This window comes from Candida albicans, chromosome R (assembly GCF_000182965.3).
Source record: "Candida albicans SC5314 chromosome R, complete sequence".
NCBI classification, from domain to species: domain Eukaryota; kingdom Fungi; phylum Ascomycota; class Pichiomycetes; order Serinales; family Debaryomycetaceae; genus Candida; species Candida albicans.
The window spans coordinates 803,845-818,380 of NC_032096.1; the positions used below are offsets into that span (position 1 = coordinate 803,845).

At 35.4% G+C, this 14,536-nt stretch overlaps 5 protein-coding genes across 5 annotated transcripts; 3 read left to right on the plus strand and 2 right to left on the minus strand. All coding sequences in view use genetic code 12, as the record gives it.

The window, feature by feature from the left end:
• Positions 1–925: 925 nt before the first annotated feature.
• On the plus strand, positions 926–3,751 carry IFF3 (Iff3p; the record flags this gene model as incomplete). Its single annotated transcript, XM_710044.2, has 1 exon — positions 926–3,751. The coding sequence occupies one exon, from the start codon at positions 926–928 to the stop codon at positions 3,749–3,751; it is 2,826 nt and encodes a 941-aa protein (XP_715137.2).
• An 842-nt stretch (positions 3,752–4,593) lies between these two features.
• On the minus strand, positions 4,594–5,703 carry CAALFM_CR03640CA (uncharacterized protein; the record flags this gene model as incomplete). Its single annotated transcript, XM_710045.2, has 1 exon — positions 4,594–5,703. One exon carries the CDS (start codon positions 5,701–5,703, stop codon positions 4,594–4,596), a length of 1,110 nt encoding a protein of 369 aa, XP_715138.1.
• A 335-nt stretch (positions 5,704–6,038) lies between these two features.
• On the plus strand, positions 6,039–9,074 carry SGD1 (Sgd1p; the record flags this gene model as incomplete). The annotated part of the gene is made up of 1 exon (XM_710046.2): positions 6,039–9,074. The coding sequence occupies one exon, from the start codon at positions 6,039–6,041 to the stop codon at positions 9,072–9,074; it is 3,036 nt and encodes a 1,011-aa protein (XP_715139.2).
• A 71-nt stretch (positions 9,075–9,145) lies between these two features.
• Positions 9,146–10,912, minus strand: CAALFM_CR03660CA (uncharacterized protein; the record flags this gene model as incomplete). The annotated part of the gene is made up of 1 exon (XM_710048.2): positions 9,146–10,912. The coding sequence occupies one exon, from the start codon at positions 10,910–10,912 to the stop codon at positions 9,146–9,148; it is 1,767 nt and encodes a 588-aa protein (XP_715141.2).
• A 1,636-nt stretch (positions 10,913–12,548) lies between these two features.
• Positions 12,549–14,495, plus strand: CAALFM_CR03670WA (uncharacterized protein; the record flags this gene model as incomplete). Its single annotated transcript, XM_710049.2, has 1 exon — positions 12,549–14,495. The coding sequence occupies one exon, from the start codon at positions 12,549–12,551 to the stop codon at positions 14,493–14,495; it is 1,947 nt and encodes a 648-aa protein (XP_715142.2).
• Positions 14,496–14,536: the final 41 nt, after the last annotated feature.

Genomic DNA, 14,536 nt, shown 5'->3' on the forward strand with positions numbered 1-14,536 from the left:
TTGTATTAAAAACCGCGAGACTTCTATTCAGAACAACAACAATATCGATATTGGTCACATGCGGGCATTGGAGTATGTTCATAGTAATAATTTTATGTGATTTGTGATATATTCCCATAAAATGATTAAGCATCAACCGCGCGCGTGACTACCACCAATTATTTACCATTACACTGTCTCGTTAATAACGACTTTAAATTGGAATTTAGCAAACTTGATCCTTCTCATGTCTAACTGCACCTATACATTTTCTTTGGGAACTATATGCATTAGTGCAGAGCCTCTCCCAAAGCACTACTGACAAACACTTAGACACATCCAAAAAGAAATGGTTCCCGATTTTGTGGAATTTCTTTTTCATTTGAATATTCCTAGCTAGTAACTACACAAAAACTTTGTTGGTTTCTAATACGGAATATCGGCTTCTCCTGTTGCAATATCTGTCTAGCCAAGAGCTACGTTAATAGGTTTCATTTCTACACTCAAAGGACAAATCTATCTGACAACCAGTTATTTTTTTGCAACCTATGATCTTTTTTTTTTCTATTATTTTTCGGCAAGCAAATCCGGTGACTACCAGTGGTGAAGCTTGAATAAGATTGTTTCTATTTTCTTTTTCTGGTTACACTTTAGGTGACTAGATGGACGGGACTTCTCCCGAATAAACGTTTCTTCTTTATATTGACTTGTTTCAGGAGTGTCAAAAAAGAAATTTTTCGGGGCAGATCCCCCTTACACACTCTTCTAGAACATCAAGAAAAAGAAAACCAAACCCATTTTTGCAACTGGTTTACTATATCTTCATTACAGAAACAAATTCTAATCTATACACCTCAGAAAACTATAAATTCATCCAATATCCTCTCCCSKTTTTTCACAATTTCAATTCTTTTTCATCACTACAAACCAATCTTCAATCTTCCACATGCAACTATTCCAGAATATTCTTGTTTCCATTGCTTTGCTCACCCAGGTAGTTTTTGCTATTGAGATCACCGAAAACAAGGTCGATCGAGGCACAGTCACCTTGAACTTGAGCGACATTACCATTTACCCTGGGGCTTCCTGGTCTATTATCGACAATGCTTACACCAGCTTCGTTGGTAAGTTAGACGTCAGGGATGGTGCGGGGTTGTATATCTCCCTGACCTCTCATCTTTTGGCCCTTCAAGTCAGTTTAACAGCATTGCTCCACTCCATCACCAACAACGGAGTCGTCTCCTTTGACTCGCGTATTTCCAGAACCTCGTCCTCCTATGACTTGCGAGGCGTCTCCTTCACCAACAACGGGGAAATGTACTTTGCTGCTTCCGGTGAGTTCTCCAGCTCCACTGCACTCACTTCTGCCCTGTGGACCAACACCAGGTTATTGCTGTTTTACCAAAATCAAAGAACCTCCGGCACCGTAAGTCTTGGTATGCCCTTGGGATCCATCACCAACAACGGTCAAGTCTGTTTGAATAACCAGGTCTACGAACAAACAACCCAAATTAAGGGTTCGGGTTGTTTCACTGCCAACGGCGACTCCACCATTTACATCTCCAACGTTTTGTTAGCTGTTTCCCCCAAACAGAACTTTTACTTGACCGACAAAGGTTCCTCCATGATTGTCCAAGCCGTATCTACCACACAAACATTCAACGTCTATGGTTTTGGGGAAGGTAACAAAATTGGGTTGACTATTCCATTGATGGGAAATCTCTGGAATTCAGCATACGCTTATGACACCACTTCTGGTATCTTGACCTTGAGAAATCTTTTGCTTGAACAAAAATTTAACATCGGTACAGGGTACGATCCATCAAAATTCCAAGTGGTCACTGATTCAGGTTCTGGTATCCCATCCACCATTTTAGGGTCTGTTGCATATTACGGGCGTGTTCCAGAAAGAACCTTACCAAAGTCTTGTCAGATTCCTTGCAAGCCAATACCAGAGGCTCCAGGAACAACACCAACACAATACACTACTACCATCACAAAAACCAACACTGCCGGCAACACCGTCACCGAAAGTGGTGTTGTTAACGTTCTGACAGATAAAGGCGGCTCATGGTTCACCACCACCTCAATGTTCCCAGCATTGTCCACTGCCCCATCCACTGCAACTGTTTTCTCTAGTGACACCATTATGTCAACAGTTGAACCTGATACCACAGAATTGGCCTCACTCACAGATATCCCTATCGAAACATCATCAGTTGAAGAGTTGTTAAGTGTTATGTCTAATTGGGAACCATCTTCTGCTCCAACTTTATCCATTGAAACACCTGTCTCAAGTCACCACTCTTCTATGCAACATTCATCCTTTGAATCTTCTGCTGATATCAATACCGTATTTTCCAGCGAGTCTGCATTTGAAACAGCCAGTGACTATATTGTTTCCACGCCTTCACTGATTTCACATTCAACCATGGTACCTCAATCGTCTGTTTCTGCCTTGTCCGTTGTTAGTGAGTCGCTCGCTTCTGCTGAGCCATCATTTGTCGTCCCAAGTGAATCATTCATCTTCAGTGCATCTTCTGCTGCCCCCCAACCATCTAGCAGTACTTATTCAGTCTCATTCACCACACAATTTGAAACCCCATCTTCTGCTGGTCCCTCATTGGTTACTTCTGTTGAATCAAATACTGAACTTATTTCATCTGCCACTCAATCCAGTGATATACAAACTGAGTTCACTTCCACTTGGACTACTACCAATTCTGATGGTTCTGTTGTTACTGAATCAGGTATCATAAGCCAATCAGGTACTTCATTAACCACCTTGACAACCTTCCAGCCAGCCACTTCATTAGTTGTTCCACCATATAGTGTCATTGAAACTGAGTTTACATCAACTTGGACCACCACAAACTCAGACAGCTCAGTGGCTACTGAATCTGGTGTGGTTAGTCAATCAGACACTTTATTAACAACCGTGACTACTTTCCCTCCTGCACCATCTGCTATTGTACCTGAATTCACATCACCTTGGAAAATCAACACTTCAATTGAGTCTAGTGAAACATTAACTGTTAGTGCCAGCTCATATGAGACAGTGGGTGAATCATTGGCTGCTGCTACCTCATCATACTTGTCTTCTGCTACTGTTGTTGTTGCTCCCTCAGAATCTGAAATCAATACTAGCAGCTCAATATTGAATAATGAAGAGATTGCTTCTGCTCCAGTCTCCGACACAACGTCTATTGCTGAACACCATGATGGCTCATTATCCATGACCACAACTGAATTTGTGAACAGCAATTCCCTTCCATCATCTCATCTGATTGTCACTGCCACCATCACCAGTTGCAACAAATCCAAGTGTTCTGAAAGTGTTGTTACCTATGTCTCAAGCGTTTCCTGTGCCACTATTACTGTGGGAGATTCCGAGAAAAATAGTTCCATCGTTGGTAATAATATCAGTAGTATCGTGGGTGACGATGTTTCCAACACACAAGCCATCACAATGGCAACTTCCACAGAAAGTGCTACTACCCTCACAAGTGTTTCAGGTGCTAAACCATCAGTTGCTAACGATGCCACTAACAGTGTACACACCACTGATTATACTACTGCCACTACTGGTGTTCAAAATGGTTCCAGTTTGTCAATTCCATCAGACATCCCCATTGAAATTTCTGACATCACACCAACTGATTCTTCTTCTTCGGCAGTTACCATTTCATATGAAAACGGATCCAATAAAGAACTGATTGAAAATATTAAATACTTGACATTGGTAGTTTTCGGATTGATGATGTTTATGTGATCAATAGATATAATCACTTCCATAAATTTTTTTTTTTGTTATTTTTTTTTGTTATTGTTGTATAGCACTATAGATTAATTATAGATTTTTGTTTCGTTTTATTAGTGTAGCCATACTCTGTACATCACGATACCATAAAAATTAATAGAACAGACGTCTACATGTCGTGCAAGAGGTATTAATAGCTCTACATATCTTACAATTATTTCCACTATTACTTATACCCAGTGTCAGTTCACTAACACTAATAAGAGGAATGTCCCAAACTAATTGTCTACCGATAAGAATATTACCAGTTTCAACTTCCATAGCGTATTGAATTTTCCTAATAATACATTTGAGAAGAAGAAGCTAAATTAGTCGTGAATTTCAATTTAGGCTTCGCTTTGAATCATTATACCATCTTCAAACGGTATAAGGATCTTCGAAGAAGCCAGGACACACAGAAAACAATACTTTTCTGAACTTTGGAAATAAACAAAAGAATATTACATGGTTGTAGATGATACTTCTAATATGTATATATATTCACAAATGTATACACATGATTCTCTTTGAGATTTGATAGATAGGATTATTAAAAATGTTAAAAGGAAATACATATATGTGAGTGAAAAATTTTTTCTTAACATTTTGATATTTTTCTCTTGACGTTAGATCTGTTCGTAGTATGTTGCTTGTAATATTTACACGACTACAAAACAATTAGGGCTTGCTGATACTAATCTTTTACGTTTTAAACACTACAATAGTGGATCAATGACGGCTTACATCAATTATAAATATAAATAATCTAATTACAAGAGTATAAATTAAATAACAACTAATGATGTTTTGTTTTTTTAATCTAGAGCAACACTTGGCAAAATGTCACCATTCACAGTTCCCGAGTTTTTTGTAAAGTCCAGTGTCCTTAATGGTCGAACAGGTAAGTCATCATTTTCATCTCGACTCAACTTCCCACTCTTGTAGTTATAGTTTTCTTTAATGTATTCCCTCACAGGCAAAATGGCCGCTTCACGACACAACTCTCTCAAATCAGAACCGCTAAAACCTCTTGTGTTGGCAACAATATACTCCAAATCGAAATCGTTTTCATCTAATTTTGCATCCTTCAAAATTTTATTCAAGATTGCGGTTCTTTGCGACGCATTTGGTTTACCAATGGCAAAAGTTTTTGGCATTCTTCTCAAAAATGCTTCATCAATGTCATTTTTTCTATTAGTAGCACCCAAGACCATTATTTGACCATTTGATTTTAAACCATCCCATAACGTCATAAATTCTGCTTTAAGCATGGCACTAACTTCATGGTCATTCGAAGACCTGTCTCTCAAAAACGAATCTATTTCATCAATAAATATGATACAAGGTTGCAATTTATTAGCCAATGAGAAAATTGCATCAGTTATTTTGTTTGATTCTCCATACCATTTATCCATAATACTTGACATTCTGATCAGCAAGAAGAAGGCACCACTTTCTTTGGCGATTGCCTTGGCCAACATTGTCTTCCCACATCCGGGTGGACCGTAGAATAATACCCCCTTTGGAGATTGAATTAAACTCAGGTGAGCAGCAAACAATTCGGGTTCAGTTAAGGGCAAAATTACAGCTTCTCTTAATTCATCAATGATATCTGATAACCCACCAATATCATCAAATGTAACTGCTATTTCTTCTGGTGTCACTAATGAATTCAATAATGCCTTTTCATATTGATTAAATGACAAGTTCTTTAAATGAGGATTGGCAGCTTGAATTTTCTTTAATATTCCACTTCCCTTCTTCTCGTTTTCTTTATTTTTGACTGTGTTGTCTAAATAATCATTTAGTATTGTGTTCAAAATATAATAAACTGATAATCCTGCCCCAGCTAATACAAATAAATCTCCCAAAAGTTTCAAATCAATCTTGAATTTTCCAAAATCTATTTTCAATTTATTAATCATTATATAATTTGTGAATATTATGGTTATTTATCAGTTATCGATAGAGTCAGTAATATTTATGTAGTGAAAGTTGATTGTCGTATCAATGTGGGTATTATGGGAAAAAGGTTAAGATTGGGTTTTCTCTTGTGATTTCTGTTCCCACCAACAAATGGCAAACAACAAAAAAAAATATATGAATGAAGAAATGAAGTGCCAATATGCAGGTTCGCGAAAAGAAACATCTTTTTCTTCTCTTCTTTTTGTTTTAATGTATGTAGAAGAGATGATCTTCTTGATATTACAATTCTCTAATATCAAAAACTTCTGGTAAAGCCCATTTCGATCAACTAGTAATGGCCAGATTTAACAATGAAGAAATTTTGAACTCAGTAGGATTACCGAGTCAATTATTACAACAAATCAAAAATAAAGAAAACAAGGGTGATTATGACGATGATGAAAGTGAAGATAGATTTACCAAATTTGAAAATATCCGAGGAACGAAACGGAAATCAAAACCTATAAGTCGAAAAGACAAAAGAAAACAAGAAAGGGAATTGAAGAAACAAAAGAGAATAAAGAAAGATACTCATCCTCAAAAGGTTCAACCTAAGAAACAAAATGAGAAGACAGCGGATCCACTTGCGTTATTGGCAGCCAAAAAGAACAAAAGTAAGTCCAAAAAAGCAGAAGAGGATAACCCGTTGATGGCATTACGAAAGTTGAAAGAAAATAAAAACAGCAAAAAGACTTCAAAGGCAAAAGAAGACTTCAAAATTGTAAAGGAAGATGAATTATTGGAAGATGAAGTATCTGATTTAGGTTATAGTGAAGATGACCTTGGCAGCGAGAATAAAGAAGATTTTGATGAAGATGAAAATATTGATATAGACCCAATGGAAGCTTTGCGTGCTTTGAAGGAGAAGAAAAAAGGAGTAAACAAGGCATCTTCTGATATAAGAATAGTAAAAGAAGATGACTTGGAACAAGAAGATGATGATATATCGGATTTCGAAGAGCTAGAAGAAGAGAATGACCCCTTGGAAGCCTTGCGTTTATTGAAAAGTAAAAAGAACAAACCAACTAAAACTTCCGAAATAAGAATCGTGAAGGAGGATGATTTAGAGCAAGAAAATGACGATGATGTATCTGATTTGGATAGTGATGAAAATGTTGATGATCAAAACGAAGAGGGAGAAGATTTTGAAGGTTTTGAAGAGGAAAATTTTGATGAATCAGATTTTCACTTATCAGAGGAGGAAGACCCATTGGCAAAATTGAAAGCTATCAAAGAGGCCAAAAAGAATGGGAAATCTGAGAAAACCAAGAAAAAGCAGGAAAAAGAAGTGTATCCAATTGATCCTCATTTGCAAGAGCAATTCCGCAAAGATGATGAAGACATTGAATATTATGCGAAAAAATTGGGTCTCAAAAATGGGAAAAAGGCCAAACTTTCTAAAACTGACGATAATGATATTATTGGCGGGCTTTTGGACGGCTTAGATTTAGATTTCGAGTCCGAAATGGAAAACATAAGTGATACGGCCGATGAACATATTTCTGAAGAGGATGAAGAAGATGACGAGTATTTCAGTGATGATGTGGACGATTCGGAAAAAATGAAAGAAAACCCATATGTAGCACCTGGACTGGAAGAAACAAAATCCTCCGAGGAACTGGGGCTAGCTCCACAAAGATATATTCCACCAGCATTGCGGAAAAAAATGGCTTTAGAAGCTGGCGAAAGTGTCTCAGAGGAAACGCTCAAATTAAGGAAATCTATTAAAGGTCCCCTCAATAAGTTGTCCGAAGCTAATATTAGTTCCATTGTCAGTGAAATAAATGCGTTATACTTGTCACATCCCAGACAGACATTGAATGAGGAAATTACGAATATTATTCTTGATAGTATTGTGCAACAGGGAAGACTTTTAGATACGTTTGTTTATCTTCATGCAACTGTTGTTGTGGCACTTTATAGGTTGCAAGGAGTTGAATTCGGTGCACATTTTATTCAAACTATCGTGGAGAAATTTGAAACTTCTAAAACCGAATCTTCAAAAACAAAAGAAGCATCAAATATAATTTCATTGTTGTCTTCAGTATATTTATTTCAATTAGTGTCGTCTAAATTGTTATATGATTTAATCAAAGAATTGATCAATAATCTTGACGAAAATAATGCTGATTTATTGTTAAGGTTGATTCGTAATTCGGGGAATCAAATGCGTTCTGATGATCCCTCAGCATTGAAGGAGATTGTATTGTTAATAAATGGGAAAGCCTCGACATTACCAAAGGACGCTGTTAACACAAGAACCCAATTTTTAATTGAAACAATTTCGTCGTTGAAAAATAATAAATTGAAAATAGTAAATGAAGCAAACCATCAGTTGTCTATTAAATTGAAAAAGTTTTTGGGTGGAATCAATGAAAATAAATCAGGCGATCCAATTCAAGTTTCATTAGAGGATATTCAAAACGTTGCCACTAGGGGTAAATGGTGGTTAGTTGGGTCAGCTTGGAAAGGTCACGAGACAGACAAACCAAAAGATGTTGATGTTGTGGCTATGAGTGATATTTTGGATAATGCTGAACCAAACTGGATGGAATTGGCCAAATCACAAAGAATGAACACTGATATTCGTCGTGCAATATTTGTCTCCATTATGTCAGCCAATGATTATATTGATGCTGTCACAAAGTTAGATAAACTAGCATTGAAAAGAAATCAAGAAAGAGAAATACCTAAAGTGTTAATTCATTGTGCTACTATGGAACCTTCTTGGAACCCTTATTATGGGGTTTTGGGTAACAAATTATGTGATTCACATTCATTCAGAAAAACTTTCCAATTTATGTTGTGGGATTTGATCAAAGAATTGGATGGTGGCAGTGCTGATGACGAAGAGGAGGAAGATAATTTCATTGGATTTGATACATTTGATGAAGAAAATAAGATGAAAAGAATATTAAACTTGGGAAGGTTTTATGGTTTTCTTTTGGCTGAAGGTTCCATACCCTTGCACAATCTTCGTACTGTAAATTTCTTAACAGCTTCAAGTGATACGGTGCTATTCTTAGAAGTGTTGTTAGTCAGCTTTTTTGATCAAGTTGGTAAAAAATCACGGAAGAACTCCGTTGGTGGTGGTTTACAAAACAAAGCTAAAGGAATGTATGAGCAGAAATATGATGATAGATTATTAGTTGAGCGTGTTTTGAAAGCTAAAGACCAAACTACTATGTTGAGAGGTTTACAATATTTTGTACAAGAAAAAGTCAAAACAAGTGAAGTCGTTTCTGGAAAGAAACAATCGAAAAGAGTAGGATGGGGGGTCGATGCCTTGTTTGATATAATTGACGAATTTTTGAAAGATTCAGAAGACTAATTTAATTTAATATTTAGTATATGTACAGGTAATAAATAAACACTTCTTAATTAACACAAATGTATTTATAATTACACTTTTTCAAGTATGGCAATGGATTCAACGTGTTTAGTTTGTGGGAAAAAGTCAAATCCCATTATATCTTTAACTTTGTATTTGACATTGGTATTCTGCTGCAAATTTTCAAATGTAGCCAAGTCCCTAGCCTGTGAAAAAACATTACAACTAACGTAGACAACAATTTCCGGTTCAAAATCCAACAATTGCTGTAAAAATGATTCATTGGATCCCTTTCTGGAAGGGTCGACAATTACAACACTGTTTTTTCCAGAAATTCCAGATTTTTTAAACTTCTCATTGTTAAATATATTTGAAGCATCCCCAGAAACAAATTGAACTCTTTCAGGATCCAATCCATTCAATTTAGCGTTATGGTTGGCATATTTAATGGCTTGTTCCACTAGTTCTATTCCGAAAATCTTGGTGTTTTCATTGAATGATTTGGACAAGGCAATTCCAAAAAACCCAACACCACAATATGTGTCAATCAAATTGTCAATTGTTTTATCAGATTGATTGATATGATATCTGATGTAATCCAAAACACTGGGTAAAATTGCATTATTGTTTTGGAAAAAGCAGTTAGAATCATACTGAAATAAAAAGTCCTCAACTTTTTCTGTGATAACTTTTTTTTGACCTTCTAGTGCCACTGACTTGAAGGCACCAGTGTCTTGATTGATACGAAGACTTTGCCTCAATGTTAGTTGTGTCAAAGGTGTTGATTTCCCTATGTAGTTGTCTCTTGATTCTAGTAATATATCATTTATTTCTGGTGTAGCAATGGGACAATTGGTTATATCCAATCTTCCTCGGTTGTTAACGTGCTGGAAACCGAGTTTTTGGTTAACTTTATTGGATGCCGCAAAGTGTGGAGTTAATTTTGTTCTATAAGAGTATTGTAAAGGTGATTCATTAACAATACCAAAATTATCCATTTCTTTGAACAGGTTGAAAATCTGAGGATAAAAATACTTATAGGCCCTTTGGATCACCGATTGTTTATACTTCAATTGATCCTCATACGATAACATTTGTAATTGACATCCGTTACATTCATTGAATTTTTCGCATACTATAAGCCTATCGTTTCTTCTGGATCCTTTAGATTTGGAATTAAGCACTTCAATAAGCTCACCTTCTGCATAAAATTCGTGATGCATTTTAAGTAGTACTCTAGCATTGTCTCCAATAGCTGTTTTGGGTATTATTAATACTGTGTACTGGTTCAAAATTTCTTCGGGATCAGACGTAAAGTTATGGGCATACATGGATTTGTGAACTATAGCTAACCCTTCACCCAGAGAAGTCATGGCTCTGATTTTGACATTATCTAGTATTGTATCGTGATTTCTTTGGTGGGGCAAAAAGTTTTTAATTATATCAAGCGAGTTACGTATATTCTCGGTCTGAACTTGTAAATTATGACTTTGGGAGTATTCTTGTATAAAATCATTAATTTCACGGTACGTTATCTTACTAGGATGAGTGGGATCAGTTAAATCATTTCTTCGTTTAGTCCTTTTGAAATGCTTTAGAAGATTACTGATTTTTTCTTCTCCTTTCGGCTTTCTTGTAGGCGTGGATAGTTTTGAATAGTTGTGGCATTGTGTAATAATCCTTCCACTAAGTAAACTTACAATTTTAGGCAAGTTCCTCTGTAGATTGATCATATTGTTAGTGATTCCTTTGACATGTTTACTAATTTTGAAGAGATGATTGGTGCAAAATTTTTCTTGTGCGGATGTCAAACTACAGTTTTTTTTTTTCAGGCGCATATAAAGCTAATCACCACAGAACTGAAGTTGAATTTATGTTCTTCTGTACCTTCTTGGGCTTAAATGTATTGACAAAGAGTAGTTTCGTCACAAATATTATTAATTGCGAAAGCCTTTAGTATTGAAAATTCATCTCAAAAACAAAGTTTCTTGTATAAACTAGTATGTAATCGCAATATTTATCAATGATTTGTTGTCTGTTGATCAGTAATTGACAATACCCGAAATCGCTTTGATAAGGAGATAAACCAGCTTAGTGAAAGCAATCCCAACTTTGAAACAGATAAACCATTAACTCCGTTATTGATGGATTTGATTAAACCGAAAGAAAAAAGAACAAATAAAATCTGTGGAGAATGTGGACTATCTTGAGAACGGCGTTTCTTTTCGCCGTTTGGCCGAAAGATATCATTATCTAGAACAATATCCAAAAAGAAACAACTGAATGTTGAGTTTGGAATATTCAAACCACAATATCCGTAATTAGTCCTCAATTGATGTCAAAACTGGGGATAGTTTGTTTATCTATTTTAATTGTTTTCCTTTTGCTTTGGTTTTTTTCTTCGCTGCAAAAAGTGTAAAGATAAGAATTAGTTAACACAAGTTACAGAGACCAAGTCTCCACATTTCTCTAATAATACCACCACCCCCCCCCCCCCCTTTTTTTTTTCTCCTCTTCTTTGTTTTCTCTATTTTTATTCTTTATTATAGCTTCATCAATTAAATGGCTATGTCTAATCTTTTTATTATGTTTTACTTTGATAATGAGCTAATTACTTGTGCATATCTAAATACTCTTTCTTTTACATGCAGATATTATTGTATTTACTAAAACTGGTAAAAACAAACAAAAGAACCAGATAAAATCGCCGTGCAAGAAACCAATACAATCAGTGAAGGACATTCCATACATTTCAATCCTATTTTGGGATACTAGTAAGTTTGATTAAAAACCAATCACAGAATTTTGAGGTCTACACGGCAAAGTCAACCATGTATCGTTGACGTTATTGCCACTGTAAATACTGTTTGTTCAAGTATCAGGGGGGTGGCGGTAGCCTTTCATTTCAGCATGACACGTAAATGTATAAGAGCATAAATTGACCTTACTAGTGTGTATTTGATTTACCATTGCTGATAAATTTAGGTCAAGTAATTTGGTTGTTTGTCCTTTTTGTGGTTTAGTCCTTTATTATTTTTCTCCGTGTGTGGAAAAAAACCGGGCCGGTGCTAATTATGGAAGTGCGTGATAGCCGTATGTACAAGAAAGTTAGATTTACCTACTTTAGGAGCTTTCGGTTGGTTTGATCTTGTTTACTATGTTGAGTGTGGTAATTTTTAAAGGATAACTTCACCATCTGAGCGATTAAGCAATGCAAACAAAGCATGTTGGTTTAATTTAGCCTCAAACAGAACGAAAGAATTTACTGCATGAAAATGGTCAGTTTATTCTTGTCAATGGGCCGTGCAAATATATTGATGGTAATATTTCAATCATCTGCGTGTTTATTGTTGTGACAGTTTAAATACAAATATATTACTGTACCCTTTTCCTGTTGAGTTTGTTTCAGGTTTTATAAATTTCTTGTCAGTTTGTATATCATTTCCAAGAAATCACTTTCAGTACATTTTCGTCATGGCAAGTGGTGAGAGAAACCTTCAGTCTTTTGGGTATTCACCCAACAACGTTGATAATAGTGCTACCCATAAATTTCACAATATACTAGAACAATCTGACTTTTCCAAATATTATAGTTTTCAGTATATATTGTCAGAGAAGAATTTACTTGATAGTGTTAACACTAGTATAATACCGCAGAATTTGCCTAATGAATTTGAAATTATTGCCCACTTAAAATTAATAAAAGTGTTGGGTATTTTAAAAGTCAAAGTGTTAGCTGGAGTAGCTAGCTATGCATCAGCTTCTAGATGGAAACAATATGTCACCAACGCTGTAAGAAGATTCATGGTATTTTTAGTCTCTCTCAAAAAATTTATGGATATTGATCTAGGTTATTCTTTGAAATCATCATACAACCAGACTCATGAGCAAAGTCATTTTCAATTCGCGTCAATGATGACACAATTAATGCCACCTTTGGACGTGATTATGGTTTGGTATTCCTTTTTGTCACATCCAAAATCATTTTACACTGTTTTAACTGGTTGTGATATGGAAGAATTTGCAAATCTACCCTTACCATTGCATTTAATTAATCAATTCATTGATAATACCACATTTGAATTTAATGTGCCGCATGAATACAAACACAACTATCTTCAAATAATAGCATGCACAACCATAGATACGTTGGATTCACAATATGATGTTGATAGATTTGGGTTTGAAGCAAAATGTGTCACAATCACTTGTCCTAATTGTAAACACGTTATATCAGAACCAATAAAATTGCAAAACGAAATGGAAACTGGATTCTTTGATAAAAAGTTTGCAACAAAAAATATTTACTTCGGTGAACAATCACTTTGTTACTGTTCCAAAATCGAGGTTCTTACTCATGACGAATTGAGAAAACTACAACTATTTGCAGATGCATCAAAAGAAAAATCACCGCTAACATATCTTCACAATAGTCCGCCAAAGCTACCTGAAGATCTTGAAAAAACAAGTGAGTCTTTCCAAAAACTTTTTATACAGATATGGAGAAGTATTCAAGCCAAAAACCTTAATGATATTATCCTCATTTTGGAACAAAAATGTATTACAGAGTTATTGCCACAAGCATTCTTATTGAACACTTACCGGGACCTCGATTTGATCAGTATGACTGTCCCTGGAGATATTCAAATTGGTAAAAATTTAGTTGAGTTGGTTTTAAAGCAAGAGAGTTTTGGTATCAAAATAAACAACTTAAATTGGCTATATTCAAGTAACATTAGTAATATTGTTTCTGAAGCTACTTCAAGATACAGTAATTTTTTTGCAATTGTTACAGATCCAAAGTTGTCCCAAAACTTAAAGTCAACATTAGATATTGATTTGGTGTGGCATACCCATCAACTATGTGCTTTTGGCTACTTTCATGATTGCTTAAATTCTCCAAGTCATTGTATTATTGATCAAAGAGATAAAATAAGTAATCGACTAATGGATGGTAGTGAAACTTTTACTGAAAATTTGTATAGAGCACTTTACGGTCAAGAATATTTTATTTGCTATTGCCATAATTGTTCATCTGTCCGATATGGGGTATCAAATCATGTTTTTGATTCCACAATCAATGCAAACTTGTGCTTAGAAAACAAAATTCTCGGGATTGATTTGAATATGGTATATACTTCGCCCCAAAGTAATAGCATTGTGGGAATTACACCTCAGTCACAACAGTATCCATGCATTTGTCATAATACCAATGATTTCTTAACTAACTCTGTCACAGAAGAGACCTTAGATGGAGAATTCATGGAAAATGACCAGAAGATAGTGAGCAGTAACGACTTTCCGAATGAAAATATCGATTCTTTGATTTACTCGAACATACCAGAAATGAATAATGCATTTCTATACGGACCGAGTGAGTGTTCAAACAACGAGTTTCTAAGACTGTGGTGCATGATTTGACTTTGATAGATTGTATTTAACATATTAATAAAGATTACATT